Raw genomic sequence first — 14,703 nt, 5'->3', positions numbered from 1 at the left:
GCCCAGTAAACACAACTTCTAGGTCTCTTCATGATAAACCTCAACAAATCAAGTACAGTGGGGACATGCCTGAACATAGTAAAGACTGTGTACGACAAAGCCATAGCCAACATCCTATGGATATGGGTCGGGGAAATGTTGAAAATGTTTCAAGAAGGATATCTATTGAGACTGTTCTCATTCAGTATAGTATATAGTACTGGAGGTCTTAGAACAACTATATCAGTGAAAGGTGTGAAAGAAACCAGGAAAAGTAAAATTATCCCCCTTTCTCCATGTAGAAAAAGCTCAAGAATCCACCAAAATCCTGTGAACACTGACAAATGAACTCGGTAAAGCTGCAGAATACAAAGCCAACATGCAAAAATCAGTAACACTGTTACAAATCAATACAAACTCACTAATAATGAAGCCAAGAAAGTGATCTTATTCATAGCATCTACAAGAAGATAAAATATCTAGGAATAAATTTAGTGAGGAAATGAGTATCTTCTATAATGAAAATTGTAAAAGGCCAATGAAGGAATTTGGAGATCCCTCTCTCATTCTCTCCCCTCTCCCCAGCAATATATGGGTACAGACATTCACACAAATGGAATGACCTCCCATGTTAATGTGTTAGAACAATTAATATTATTAAAACATATATATGACCCCAAAATACACAAACCAAAGCAATTAATAGATTTACTGTAACCATCCCCAGAATATCCATTACTCATTAAAATAGAAAAAAATTCCTAAATTACAAAAGTTACTGGATAGTAAAGGTAGTAATTGTGCAAATGAGCAATGCCAGAAATATCATATATACTACAGAACTACAGCAATCAAAACAGTATGGTAAACTCATAAAAACTGACACAAAAATCAATGAGACAGAATAGAAAAATGAGAAATACAGACTATTGATTTTTGACACAGGTGCAAATAACATATCCCAGAGAAATGGTAGAATCAACAACCAGTGGTACCTGGGGAACTGGATAGCCCCTTGCAGAAGAAAAAAGCTAGACCCCTGTCTTTAACTCTTAAAATACACTCAAAATAGATCAAAGATCTAAATGTAAGATTTGAAACTCTGAATACAGAAGCAACTCTTAAACTAGAAGAAAACACAGGGGTAACTTCAGGTGTCAGTGGGAGAGATGGTTTGTATATGACTCACAGACACTAGAAATAAGAGCAATAACAGCAAATGAGATTATGTGACACAAAGAAGTTTCAGAGCTGCAAAGGAAGCAATCAACAGAGAATAAGAGCAACCCACACACTAGCTGTAAGCTCTCCATCTGTGATGGTTAATATTGATGTTCAACTTGATGAAATCTGGAATCAACCAAGAGACACACCTGTGGGCAGATCCATGAGGGCATTTTCAGGAAGGATTACCTAAGCTGAGAACACAATCCCTCAGAGTGGGCAGCATCTTCTAGTGGTGCTCCAGGCACAGAGACAAGACTCAAGCAGTGCTGCTTGCCTGACCACCTTCACTTCTCAGTGATGAGTGCTTCGACTCTGCCGTCTGTTGCTGTCACTGCCATTATTGTCCTCAGTTGGTATCAGGCTTTAGCTCCTTCAGCCTTCCAAGCAACTCTTTTGGAATCCTGAAGATTCTCATCACCAGGTTGGAACTTTGGAGGCATCCAGCTCTGTGAACCCATCAGCTAATATGTCCTCAGCTTCTGGAGTGTGCAGACAGCCATTGTTGGACTACCCAGCCCCCATGACATAAGCCAATCAAATGGGTCTCCTTTCTAATAGGAGAATATTTTCCTTCCTCCCTTCCTCCCTTCCTCCCTCCCTTCCTTCCTTCCTTCCTTCCTCCCTTCCTTCCTTCCTTCCTTCCTTCCTTCCTTCCTTCCTTCCTTCCTTCCTTCCTTCCTTTCTGAGACAGAGCTTTGAAGTCACTATGCAGCTAAGGCTGGCCTTGAACCTCTAATCCTCCTGCTTCCATCTTATAAGATCTTGGATTAGAGCCATGCAGTATCATGCACAGTGATACATTCCAAAATACACAAATAACTCAAACAATTCAACAACACCCTCCCCAATAATCCTATTAAAAGTTGGAGAAATTAACAGAGCAGTTCCTATAGAGGATAGTCAACAAGTCTATGAAAAAGTGATCAATGGCTAATCATCAGGGAAATGCAAATTAAAACAAATGTGAGATGCCAGCCTACCCTGCCTGACTTTTCCCAAAGGTAAACAAAACCACAAATTTGGCCAAGGGAACAGAAAGGCAATGGTCTTTGCTCACTGTTAGTGGGAATGTAAAACAGTACTGCCATTATCAAAGACAGTGTTGGAGTATCCCCCCCACATCCAAAATTAGATCTACTTATAAAGCAATCACATTACTGGTATATACCCAAAGAGAATGAAATCATATGTTAAAGGGTTACCTATAAAACCATGTTTACTGCAGCCTAGTTCCAATAGTGTGGAATCAATATAGGTGACCATTAACTTATAGATAAAGAAAATATGATATATTAATATAGGTAATATCCAGTGATATACACATAAATAGATACAGTGGAACACTGTTGGCCAAACATGAGGAAATCTTACCATTTGCAACAATATGGAGTATATTATGGTAAATAAAACAAGCCAGGAAAAGAGAGATGCACACCACATATCTCACTCATTTGTTGAAGATAAAAAAAATTGATGTCCAAGATGAAGACAGTTGAGCAGTGATTAATGAAATCTGGGAAGGGAGAGATGAAGGGGAGAGGAAGGACAGGCAACAGGTTTGGTGCAGGAGGAGTAAGGGCTAGTGCTCTGCAGAGCACAGCGAATGCCCATGGCTTACTTCAGCCTCCGATCCTTAGGAAGAGTCAGGTAAAAGGAACCCGAAGGCTATGAACACGAGGTGATGCAGACATGGAGATGATCTACGCCTTGATTTGAACCCTGTCTATTTATATGTGTTGAAGTGTCATACTATTCCCCATAAACATACAGCAACTGCCTGTCAGTTAAAGACAGCAAAACAAGATGAAAGGAAAAAAAAAAAAGGATACAGGAGAGGTTCTGTGAAGGCAACAAACAAGGGGACATGATGTGACCGTGTAGGGCCTCTGCTGGGATGCTCAGAGCTGTCAACAGTCTCCGAGTTCACTTCTGGGCTTTGTGGAAGCCAATGGCCAGAACTGTGTGCTTCCTGATATGTTGATTGAAGCAAATTTAAATATAAATGTAAATGTGAATGTGAATGTAAATATAAATGCTGCTGGGATGAGCAAAGTAACTGGGGAAAATGGGATTTTTAAGCTGTAATTTTTTTTTATGATAAGTGGAGACAATCTTCCAACTGTGTATTCATCCTGGGCCCTTGAAGGGAAGGAGCTGAAGAGGGGCTAAGGCCCTTTTCAGTGTGTAGATATGGAGGGGAAAGAGCTCGGGAGGGCAGCAGGCTGTGAAGACCTGAGAGGAGAGAACACTGAACCATGGGTAGAAGCAGAACGCTCCCAACTGCTCAAAGGGAACGGGCCCCCTAGCCTTGTCCCATCCATCGTCTCTCGAGCTTTCAAAACTTAGGAGTCTCATTTGTTAAAACAAAACAAAACAAACAAAAACCCAAACATCCCCGGCTACAAACATAAGTGAAACAGAAACACTAGGGCTTTTCTTCACTTGGAGGGGCCAAAAAAACCAGAGTCACATGGTTACAGATTACAGGTGAGGAGACAGCCAAGCCAGAGAGAACATGGGGGCCAAAGAGGGAGGTGATGGCGGGCATGGGAGAGACAGGGGTGTTGTGCTCATAAGGGTCAAGGGAAGAAAGTATTTCCCACAGGGCAGAGCAATTGCGACCTCCTTGACTGGTACCAGGTCCTCTCCAAGGCCAGTGTCTCCTCCTCAGGACACAGGGAACCGCTTGGCCCCTAAACAGGATGTAGTGAATCACTGGCCCACGTGCCTGCCACATTATTCCAAGTTTGGCCTTAAGACAGTTTGTCTGCTGAGGCAGAAAATACAAGAACAAAAGCCTTTTCAGAGAAGAACACGGGCCAGAATTCCCCGTCAGTTCTATTTGCTGTGTTTTGACCTACTTACAAACCAGAGTCTTCCTTGAATGTTAAGTACATATTCCATACAAGCCAAAGGTGGGTATAGAGAGGTGTCCTTTTATTCAACTGCAAATCTCTAGTTTGGGGTGAAAAAAAAAAAGAATGCTGCCCCTGGGCACGGACTTCTGGTCCTTTTAGACCATGTCCTTACAAAGCACCATGGGCACATTCCTTTAATTTTTCTTTAATTCCCAATGCTGGTTGTGAAATGAAGTCTGGGCTTGTGAGGCCTTTCCACTGGAAAGTTCAGTGCCTCCAGCGTGAGGGACAGCCCTGTGAGGACACCTTTGAATGCACCCAGACATCAATTTAGCTGGGTCTGGGGACAAACGCTGCCGGAGGAGCTGTGTGTATTTCATAAATCTTTCCACAAGTGACATGGCATGACAGACAGAGGACAGCAAGGAAGGGGAGAAGGACTTCGTGGAGAGGTGAAAACGGATGGAGGATGGTATGTGAGGGAAGTTTCTTCGTAGATGAGGTATTTGGGGCTGGGGGAAGAGGGCCCTGTGAAAGCCATAATTTCCTTCAAGGGTCCTTAAACCTCTCACCCCACAGGTTGACTATTTAGACCATGGTTGTCCATATGAACAGTGGGAGGAGATAGGTCTGTGTCCCCTGCAGGTGCCATGCTTACCAAGGCCCAGCCATGGCCACCACGCGCCACCAAGGGACTGAGGGAGGTTGAAGAGAGGATTTGAGACTGTTGGGGCTTGTAGGTAGGATTCTACAACTGCTGTCCTCTCCTTTTCAGCTGTACCCTGCTAAAGTTTTATGGAGCACCAGGGGAACTTCACTTTCAATGCTGCTTTCTATTGAGTCTCATCCCTTCACAGCACTATGCCAACCTAGTTGTGCTTTGCATGCTACTGTGAAGGGACACGAACTGCTGACATTTCCAAAATACGTTTTGGTAAGGTAACAGCTGGACCTGTCACTGACTGTTTGGCCAACTCTCCCAGTTGGTGTCTAGCTATAGGCAAAGAAGTAGGCAGATCCAGGGGGGAGGGGGAGGGGGAGGGAGAGGGGCCAACATGGCTTTTACCCTCGGGGCTTGGAGAGGCAGGCTGAGAAATGACTGATTACAATACGAGTGCTCAACACCCAAGCACAGCTGAGAAGCTATTGAGACAGGGAAGTCCACAAACTGGTGGCTAGCTCCAGGTCTGTGGAAGCTGGAGGCCAGAGAGGCATCTGGGATGACACCCAGGCCGCAGGGGCTGGCGGAACAAAGACGGGTTCCAAACCCAAGGTTTCAAAAAGAAGTCCCAGAGTGAAGGAGAGAAGAGAGAGGCAGAGGGCTCTATGCAGATCACAAGATGCAGACAACAGATCTGGCCCAGGACAGAGGTCCGTTGTGTGGCTCCCAACTCAGGAGAGAAGTGAGCCCTTGGTGAGGCCTGAGGAATGACTGACATGTGTCCGACAGCGCGGCAAGGTTCTTGCATTTCAGTGCCTGGCCACACAGTAGAGATGGTCTACCTAAGCGGGAGCCTGTATCTTCCAGTGTGCATCTTCTTTTTATATGTACATACATGATGGTGAGTGCTTTCATGTGTGCGTACTTGCACGTGTGTGCACATGCATGGGGAGGCCAGAATTCGATGTCAGGTGTCTCCTTCAATTACTCTCCACATTAAATATCGGAACCCAGAAATTGCTCTTTTGACTAGTCTGCCTAGCCTGCCGACTTTGGGGATCCCTGAGCTCTGTCTTCTGAGTGCTGGGATTATTAGCAGTCCATCATGCTCATGGGTGCTGGGGATCCGAACTCTGGTCCTCAGATATCTGCGGGAAGTACCTTGCCCACTGAGCAGTCTTCCCAGCCCTGTAGCCTGGACTTTTCAGAGACAAGACTGGATGAGATCGTTACAGCTGCAATGATGTCGTCTGTGGAGCCCCTTTCCATCTCAACCGGTAGGGAAGGGGTATGGTATAGAGAAAGCAAAACCACCAGAGTTTAAGGAGGGGGCGGTGGAAAGTAGAAGATGATGTCACACTCCATCTTTGGATACGACTGACATTCCACAAGCAGAAGCACTGGATAGGGTGTCTGGAGGGTGGAGAGAGCACGCGCAGTACTGAACTGGGTGACTGGAGGGCACGGAGAGCATGCGCAGCACTGAACCGGGTGACTGGAGGGCGGGAAAGAACATGCGCAGTAGCAGGGACAGTAAACCCAGGGCTGGAGGGTGATGAGCAGGTGAGGGTGGTGTGCGGAGCAGAGAGCTCAGGACTGGAGTGGGGAGAAATGCCACAGTTACAACCCTGCCTTGTGCTCAGGGAACACTGCAGGAGAGTTCCTAGGCGCAAAGAAGAGGAAAAAAAAAGACCAGATTTTCGCTTGTACAAGAGTGAAAGAACCAGACTGAGCCCCAATTTTACTCACTGTGTTCCCTCAGATAAGCAGAGAGAACATTTTACATTTGGATGTCATTAAGGTTTGCCAACTACAAGCAAAATTTAAGCCTTTTCTACTGCTATAAAAATAATACTTTATCTAACTACCAATTTGTCTCTTTGAATAAATCTGTCTATACAAGCAATTTGGTTAGCATCTCCTTTCAAAACAGAACCAGTGAGCCTTGGACAATATACCAGGAGGGGCTGGCGCTGCTGGAAGCCTCTGCCACCTGACTCCCAGAAAGATTCGCAGTTGTTCATCTGTTTCGTTAATTGGCCACTTGATGACGCAGCCGATGATTAGCGCCATTACTCAGGGTCTAGGAGGGTGTCTCTAAGCCAGCACATGGCCAGGCCAAGCCTTGGTTCTTAGAGGGTAGGGATATGAGATTTGTGAATTGGATATATACTATATATCTCTGAGGAAACCTGAAGTGCTGAGGTTGTGTTAATGCCACCGGCTGGTAGGAGCTGCAGAGGCTCCCTCAGGCGCGGCTGTGTCTTCGGAGGCTAAGGCCTCTCCTGTTCTTGGTGAGAGAACTGTCAGAAGATAGGGAGGGCAATTACATAAAATGCAGAACTGCACAGTGCTCTGGATCCCGCCAGCACTGTGTGTAATACGTTTTTGTCTTCAGTGACGCCATCTCACCCACACCGTTGAGGACAGTTACCCTCACCACAGACAAAACTTCCTGTCATCACCACATGCCACACAGCTTGGGAATGCTGTTGTCACACGACAGGAGTGATCGCGTGCAAATGGCAGACCTGTGGGCTCAAGCATCTATGTGTTCAGGACATTTGTGTTGTTACGCTAAGTCCCTGGCACCAAGGGATGGGTTGTCACATTGGAGCGATGTTTCCAGGGACCTCCCAAAGTCACCCACGGCCATCGGTTGTCAATCACATTGTGGCTCTGTTCACAGAAGCCAAGGCAGGGAGTCAACCTGATGCGCATCAGCGAGTGGCTTGGGGAAGGGATGCACACGCAGCATGGGATGCTGTTCAGCCCCGAGGGAGAGAGGAGTCCCTGCCATTTACAACAGGCACAAGCATGGCGCACAGGACACTCAGTGAAACAAACTAGACTCAGAAAGACACACTCCGCCCAGGCTCCCTCATACCGAAGCTCAAGATCTGGGGTGTATAGACGCAGGGAATAAAGGGTGGTTATCGGGGGCTGGAGCGGGAGTAGGGGGTATGGTTAGAGGATGCTTGATTCCAGTTACACCAGAAGAGTTCATCCAAGAGATCCATTGTATAGCATGAAGACTGCAGTTAGCCTTGCATTACATACTCAGGAATTACCAGACAATCCACAAGAGTATTGGGGGTGGGGGTGAACATGATCAAAGTATTATGTACATGTAGGAAAATGTCATGAGACCCATTATTATGTAAAATTCATATATGCTAATAAAAACTTTAAAAGTTATGGCAGGTTGAGCCAGACATAGTGGAACACACTTATAATCCCAACCAGGCTGAGGCAGGAGGATTGATGAGAGTTCAAAGCCAGCTTGGTTTACATACTGAGTTAAAGGCCCACTTATATTATAATGTGAGATTTAGTCTCTAAAAACAACCAAAACTTTTAGCAGGGTAATTATTAGTTACAATAACTTCTAGTTCCAAACAGCTAGAGGGGGGGAAAAGCTGTCTAGTCCCCATAAAAGTGACCGACACTGAGGATCACCATGCTTGCGGCATGTGTACCAACCAAATAAGATGTGGATGCAACAATATTACGTCTCAGCAACAACATTTTCGAAGGGAGAACCAGTTCTGCCTCCTGTCTCTGGGGTTCATGTGAACTCAGAGAGTTCTAGCTACAGCACAGAGGGATGGAAAGCAAGCACACTGGCTTACTTTGGAATCCTAAAAGGCAAACATGCCTTCAAACTTCACTTTGTATGCCACACGTTGATACGACCCTTTTGGTCAACTACAAAAGGCAGCAATGGCTAAAACCTTCTGCACAAGGACACAGTCACCCGGGCCTTACCTGGAGGTAGTGGCATGGCCGTAGCGAAGGCTTGATCTCTGGGTGGACCAGGGGCTTGTCCAAGTTCAGGGAGCTCTTGCGGTAAGCCTCCTTGGCCTGGCTCACCGTGAGAGTGGACCAAGAGCTACGCTTCATGTACCTGGTGTTTGGCGTCAGGGCCAAGCCTTCACAGGCTGAGCACTTAACGTCACTGTTGCTTTTGGAAGTCTTTAGCGAGAGGTCCCCAAAGGGGCTCTGCAGCGCCTCGGGGTAGCAGTGAGAGATGTGGTCCATGTGGTGGCGGGTGGCCACACTGGGTGTCCGGTATGTGCTGTCACTGTCCAGGTTGTCGTCAGAACTCCACCAGCTGCTCCCGCCGGACTTGTGCTTGCTCTCTGGCTTCCGCTCCTTGCTTTTGCTCCTTTTGCTGTGTTTAGAGTGGTGACTGTGGTGGTGGTCCTCCACCCGACTGTCGCTCTTGGTCCCGTTGATGTTGCTCTTGGACGACCCCTCCAGAGAATGAGACTTGGTGAAGAGCTTCTGGACAGAGTGGACCAGATGCCGGATTCTGCCTGGGCTCTCATTTCTCTGCTCGGTGGCAGCCGAGGCCCTCTGGTACTGCAGTGTGTGGAATCCATCCCGGTGCAGGGGTAGCTGTTTCTCAAACTGGTCCAAAAGGTTGGCGGGGATGCGATTTACCTTCGTGTTTGTGTGGGACATGGCACAGTCATCCCTGGTGTCATAGTGTGAACTGTAGTGCATTCTGGGGAAGGTGCTACTGGACACGTGGTCGCCCAACATTACAGGCATCATCATACACTCCGAGTGGACGGAGCTCCTGGGTGAGCAGCGGTGGTGGTCCATCGGGCAGCTCTCAGCTGGGCTGAGAAGGTAGGGTTGCCGCACATCCGGCCCATGGTGCATGTGATCGTGGGGGTGCTCGCAGTCATCTGGGGGTGACAGGCCGCAGGTATGGCCCGCACATATCTGAGGCTGGTTCCGGCTTCCAGTTAACCCTTTCATGTTCCTGGGTGCGGGTGAGTACCTCTCCTCATTGAAGTGCTGCGTTGGAGACCATGAGTACTGTTGGTCTGTCAACAAAACAGAAATGGGATTTAGTGCCTGCCTGGTGAAGCACTGGGGTGTGACAGAGATACAGGACTCGTTCTCCCAGTAGCCAGCGCCTGAACTGAGTGAACAGCCACATAGTTTAGATTACGGTGACTCCTCGGGATTTGGGGATGCTAAGAAGCAGACACTTGGTTTTCCCCAGGTGAGCATCGGCAGCAACAGGTACCTAACATCTGGTAGATGCACTGAGGTTCTCAACGCGAAGATTATGAGATCTAAAAAACCAGGGGTGGAGAAGACAGCTCAGTGAGTGAATTGCTTGCACAAGAACCCCTGTTCAGACTCTAACACCCACACCAAAGCAGGGCACAATGTGGGCATGTGCTTGTCATCCCAACTTTGGGAAAGCAGAGTCACGGTTCCACTGAGGGACACTTTAAAAAAAAATGGTGGAACCACACACCCGAGGAACCACACCTGATGTTGTCACTTAACAACTATATGCATGTGCATACATGTGCACATAACCGTTATATACATGTGTACTCATACCCACACATGAACAAGCATCCATACACCTATATAATACACACACACACACACACACACACACACACACACACACACACACACACACCACACACGGAAAAATATAGCTGTAGATCAACTATAGTGGAGCATTTTGGTTTAGCTTAAAACATTTGAAAACTAACATCTGATATTTAATTAGTAACACTGACTGGTGAAGTAATGTACAGAACTAATGAATTAATCATGAAATCATTGTTTAATGTCACATGTTACCAGAAAGGTAAGCTGTGGAGGCAGCTTTCTCATCCCCAACTCTCTACAGTTTAGGGTCCTGGACAGAGAGGCCTGACTAGGAGATCACCATGCCTCAGTGCTTCCCCTAGATTCTGTTCTGTGAGTGACACAGCCGGGGACCACTGGGCACCTCCACATAGCCAGGCACCTCCACACAGCCGGGGACCACCGGGCACCCCCACACAGCCGGGCACCACCGGGCACCCCCACACAGCCGGGGACCACCGGGCACCCCCACACAGCCGGGGGACCACCGGGCACCCCCACACAGCCGGGGACCACCGGGTCCCTCCACACAGCCGGGGACCACTGGGCACCTCTACCCTCCACCTACCAGACCGTCTGGCAGCACACTGCGGAAAGCTTCCTTCCCACCCGTCTTCCTCACTGACCTTTGTCCCAGTCTCTTTCGTACTTGAACTCGGGAACCTGAGAAGCATCTGCTTTGGTAATTGTGAGCTGTCCACTACTCCTAGAACATCACCGTGAGTTCTTCCCGCATTCTGACCCCAGGCTGGAACCTCTCTGAGCCGACTCGGTATGGTGGCTGAAGTCAACTGGGCCTCGACACTCAGGCCCCTTCTTGAGTAGCTGGATGTCCCCACCAGCCGATGCTCAGACAGGAAGGGGAAATGGCTTTCATCAGGAGGCATCTGTGACTCTCAAGTGTCAGTCCCCACTGGGCCACTGTCACTCCCCCCCCCCTACCTGCCCCCTGTCTCTCCACGGACTCTTCTCCTACACTGACGAGGCTAGTAATCCTAGCTTGGTCATTCCACCTAGAGTTCACGGGGAGACCAGGGAGAGCCCTACCCACATGCCCGTGAACCCCAGAGACAGCAGGCAGAGGTGGTTCTCCCTCTGGCCATCCCAGCTGCTCCTCTCATGGCTGTGAGGAAACAGAAGTGACCAGCAGAACGTGGCCAAGTAGCCGCTCTAAGGCCTGGCACAGAATGCCCCGTGTCAGCTCCAGAGTTCAACTGTCCAGACCAGCTCAGACACAGAAACGAAGGACGAGGAAGGGGCCTGAGTGGCAAGGCTCAGGCACTGGGACATGAAGGGCGACCATGAGAGTGCACACCACTGTTCTTGGAAGAATCCCAACAGACGGCTGCAGAGCTAGGGACAGGCCCAGCCTCTTGGGGAGACAAAGGGGGCCTTCCCCTTTGCATGGCAAGTGGTCGCCAACTCAGGGGTGATTGAGCTCCAAGGAGGGCTTCCTGGGTGGTGGCCTGAGGTGTCCCCTTGGTACTGCAATGGCTGGAGTGGGGTGCCTCTAAGTACCCTCCTTCTTCCAGCTAGGATCCAGTCATAGCACTGATGTCTCAGGTAGGAGCCACGAAAGAACATCACACTGACAATGAAGAGGAAGCTTTCAAAGGAAACCGAGCTAGTAAGTGGGTAAGTTGCAAGACCATGCTCTGCAATCCGGACTTAACCACGCCACAACGTTGTTGCCCTTTTATCTTTTGCTTTATTTTTCCACTATCGTGTAATTTGATACAGCGCCAATCTCTTTTCACACCAAAAGCAAGCCCATTACTGCTCCACTCACATGTCTTATTTCAGCCCGATCGTCAGCCCAGTAGCTCTGCTTAGGAATGGGGCCACATCAAAGAACAGTGCGAGAGATAAAAGTTTAGCTGGAATAATTAAATTTGATTACGCAACATGTCTGCAGCGCAGTCTCATTTTCGCTGTACGGAGCTGAACTTCCTCATGTAGGCGTGGAGTCCCCCATCACCTTTCATAAGCCTCACAATAACAACAAATGAGAGAGGGATGGGCTGCGGATGACAGCGGCTCTGGAGAGCATAGTGAGGACACACGCTCCAGGTTTTTATGAGTCTATGTAACAGATAATAAAGTCTTAGGAGCCGTGTATTATTGTTTTTTGTGAAGATGAGGTAGCAAGCATAGGGTGTACGAATCTTAGTTGCTTAATCTCCAGCTATTCATAGCAGCATTTTGTTATTAGGAGAAAACAGCAATTAGAGGTGTCATTCAACAGCACACGCTTGTCTCTGCGCATTGGAAACAGAACGTAAACGAGTCTTTTACAGCAGGACTTAGGAGAGCATGGATCCACCCGTTCCACAAGTCTATTGACAGTTTTACAAACATCACTAACATTTCTGTGCACCGGACGTGTGCCACGGGCTTCACTGGGACATCTGCCTGAGCTCCTCTAGGGCACAGAGCTGACCTGTCACAAGCTGAGGAACTAAAGGCTAAAGTCAGGGAGATCTTCCACGAACTCATCACCATACCAACCCTCCTCAGAAGTTTCGCCTGGAGTTGAAGAGTGTGAGGTAGCCTTGGTCGGCAACTGTCACCACACCAACCCTTTCTCTGCCACTCTCGCCTGCTGCTAATGTTATCATCCTTCCTCAGTTTCCCAAGGAGCACATGCTCAGATGAACTGTCTCATAACACCTATCAGCCCCTCCCTCTGGAGACGCGGGAGCAAAACACAGTGCAGACCAAAGAGCACAGACGGAAGCCGCTATGTGAACCTTGTGTTCTTCTCATTGTACTGGCGTGAAGACAAGTCCCCACACACCCCGGAGGAGCCTGTCTTCATTGAAAATGTTTCCCTAGGACCTGGGGAGAAGGGTGCATAAAGTGCTTGCTGCATAACAAGAAGACCTGAGTTCAGATCCCCTGAACCCACGTAAAAAGCTAGGTGTGGCTGTACTTGCCTGTAACCCACTGCAGAGGCAGGCAAATCCTCTGAGCTCACTGTCCAGTCAGTCAAGGCAGTGACCACCAGGTTGAGTGACCCTGTTTCAAATTCTAAGGTGGAGGGCAGTAGATAGACACCCAGTGTTGGCCCCTGGCCTACACACACACACACACACACACACACACACACACACACACACACACACACACACACATGCATGCACACAAAATAAAACCAAATAGGGAGGAAACCTGGAAGTACTGTGCCTATGCCTAGTTAGAAATGTCCCCATTCCACAGGTAAAATGCAGGTAATCCATATACCTACCTCCAGGGTTAGTAGGAACAACAGATAAACAAATTAAACAGATGTTTTAGACCATATCAGGACCACACTAAGCACATAAAAACATTGTGGTCATCTTTCTTCTAAAACTACCTTCATATGTACTACTGAGCTTGTCTGAGACCTCCTATGGGGATTAATGTAGCTGTGTCAAGTGAGGTGTCTGAACTGGAATGCAAATAAAAGGTAGTAAAATGCAGGAGAAAGGAAGTGGTAACTTAGAAAAAAAGGGAGAGCCAAGAATACATATATTTAGATGGAAACTGCTGAGAGCAATAAGGCCAGGGCTGCTCTTCACAGCATTTCTCGAAAGAGTGTTCCTAGGGGCTGCCACTGCCATACATGACCCTCTCCTCAGCCCTGACCAGTCACGCCTATATACAGGACCTTGCAAGTGCTATTCATAGCTCCATGTTTAAACATATTGCTTCAGGTTGAGATGCTGGAGAATCCCATAGCAGTGTGTCCCCTTTCTAAGGTGGACAAAAAGGACCCTCCCTGTCCAAATAGTCATGTCAAGGGTAATGTGTTGAATGCCCTAAAATAACCTAAATTTACCCAAACCCATCATATCTATACATCATCTACAGCCTCAAGCTGATATTTAGGGTTTCATTAACTCTTTTCATTAATACAACTGTATATCATATCAGTATACTCATGTGCTTACACACACACACACACACACACACACACACACACACACACACACACACACACGATTCCTCTTGGTTCTCTGATCAGCAGATTCAATGGCAGTATCAATGATTTGTAAGGTATACAAGTATCTTTAGAAACAAAAGTCCTGGCTGATTCATATATCAAAGCCATAATACAAAAAGAAAACCCTCACCCAGATGTCTCCTGGTAGCACAACGTGAGTCCTGAGAGTATGTGATTCTGAGCTCAGGTGTCCAACCTTTCAGCTGTTTCTCCTAATTGCATTGGTGTTTTCTACTGAGTGGAATAGTGAACGCATTTGCAACATAACTGCACTTAATTACCAAATGACATCTTATTTATGGGCTTAATAAACAGCTTTTAAACAACTCCTCATTGTAACATTAAAAAAAACAATGGCTTCTAAAGCACAATGGAGAATTACTGTTTGCTGTAAAACCTGGTCCCATTATTCTCGAGGCCAAAAGCCAGGATTTACTTTCTGTGCTAGAGAAATCTACTCTGAAATGGAACTTCAGGGTCACAAAAGTAATTATAATCATTTTGTAAACCATTTCTCCTATCTGGATTCCTTTTCTTACAAATCAGAGGCTTCCTCAACTTTAACCCACCAGCCTTCTCTT

At 47.4% G+C, this 14,703-nt stretch overlaps 1 protein-coding gene across 1 annotated transcript in view; it reads right to left on the bottom strand.

Moving 5' to 3' along the window:
- Dlgap2 (DLG associated protein 2) overlaps positions 1-14,703 on the bottom strand; it is a 747,033-nt gene that overhangs the window by 103,418 nt on the left and 628,912 nt on the right. The window contains 1 exon segment of the mRNA XM_052751752.1: positions 8,494-9,563. Coding sequence (XP_052607712.1) covers positions 8,494-9,563 — 1,070 coding nt within the window.

The sequence above is a fragment of the Peromyscus californicus genome, unplaced genomic scaffold (assembly GCF_007827085.1).
Source record: "Peromyscus californicus insignis strain IS unplaced genomic scaffold, ASM782708v3 Scaffold_23__1_contigs__length_62951481, whole genome shotgun sequence".
Lineage (NCBI taxonomy): Eukaryota > Metazoa > Chordata > Mammalia > Rodentia > Cricetidae > Peromyscus > Peromyscus californicus.
The sequence above is the reverse complement of the archived record's forward strand: the minus strand, read 5'-3'. Positions and strand labels throughout refer to the sequence as shown.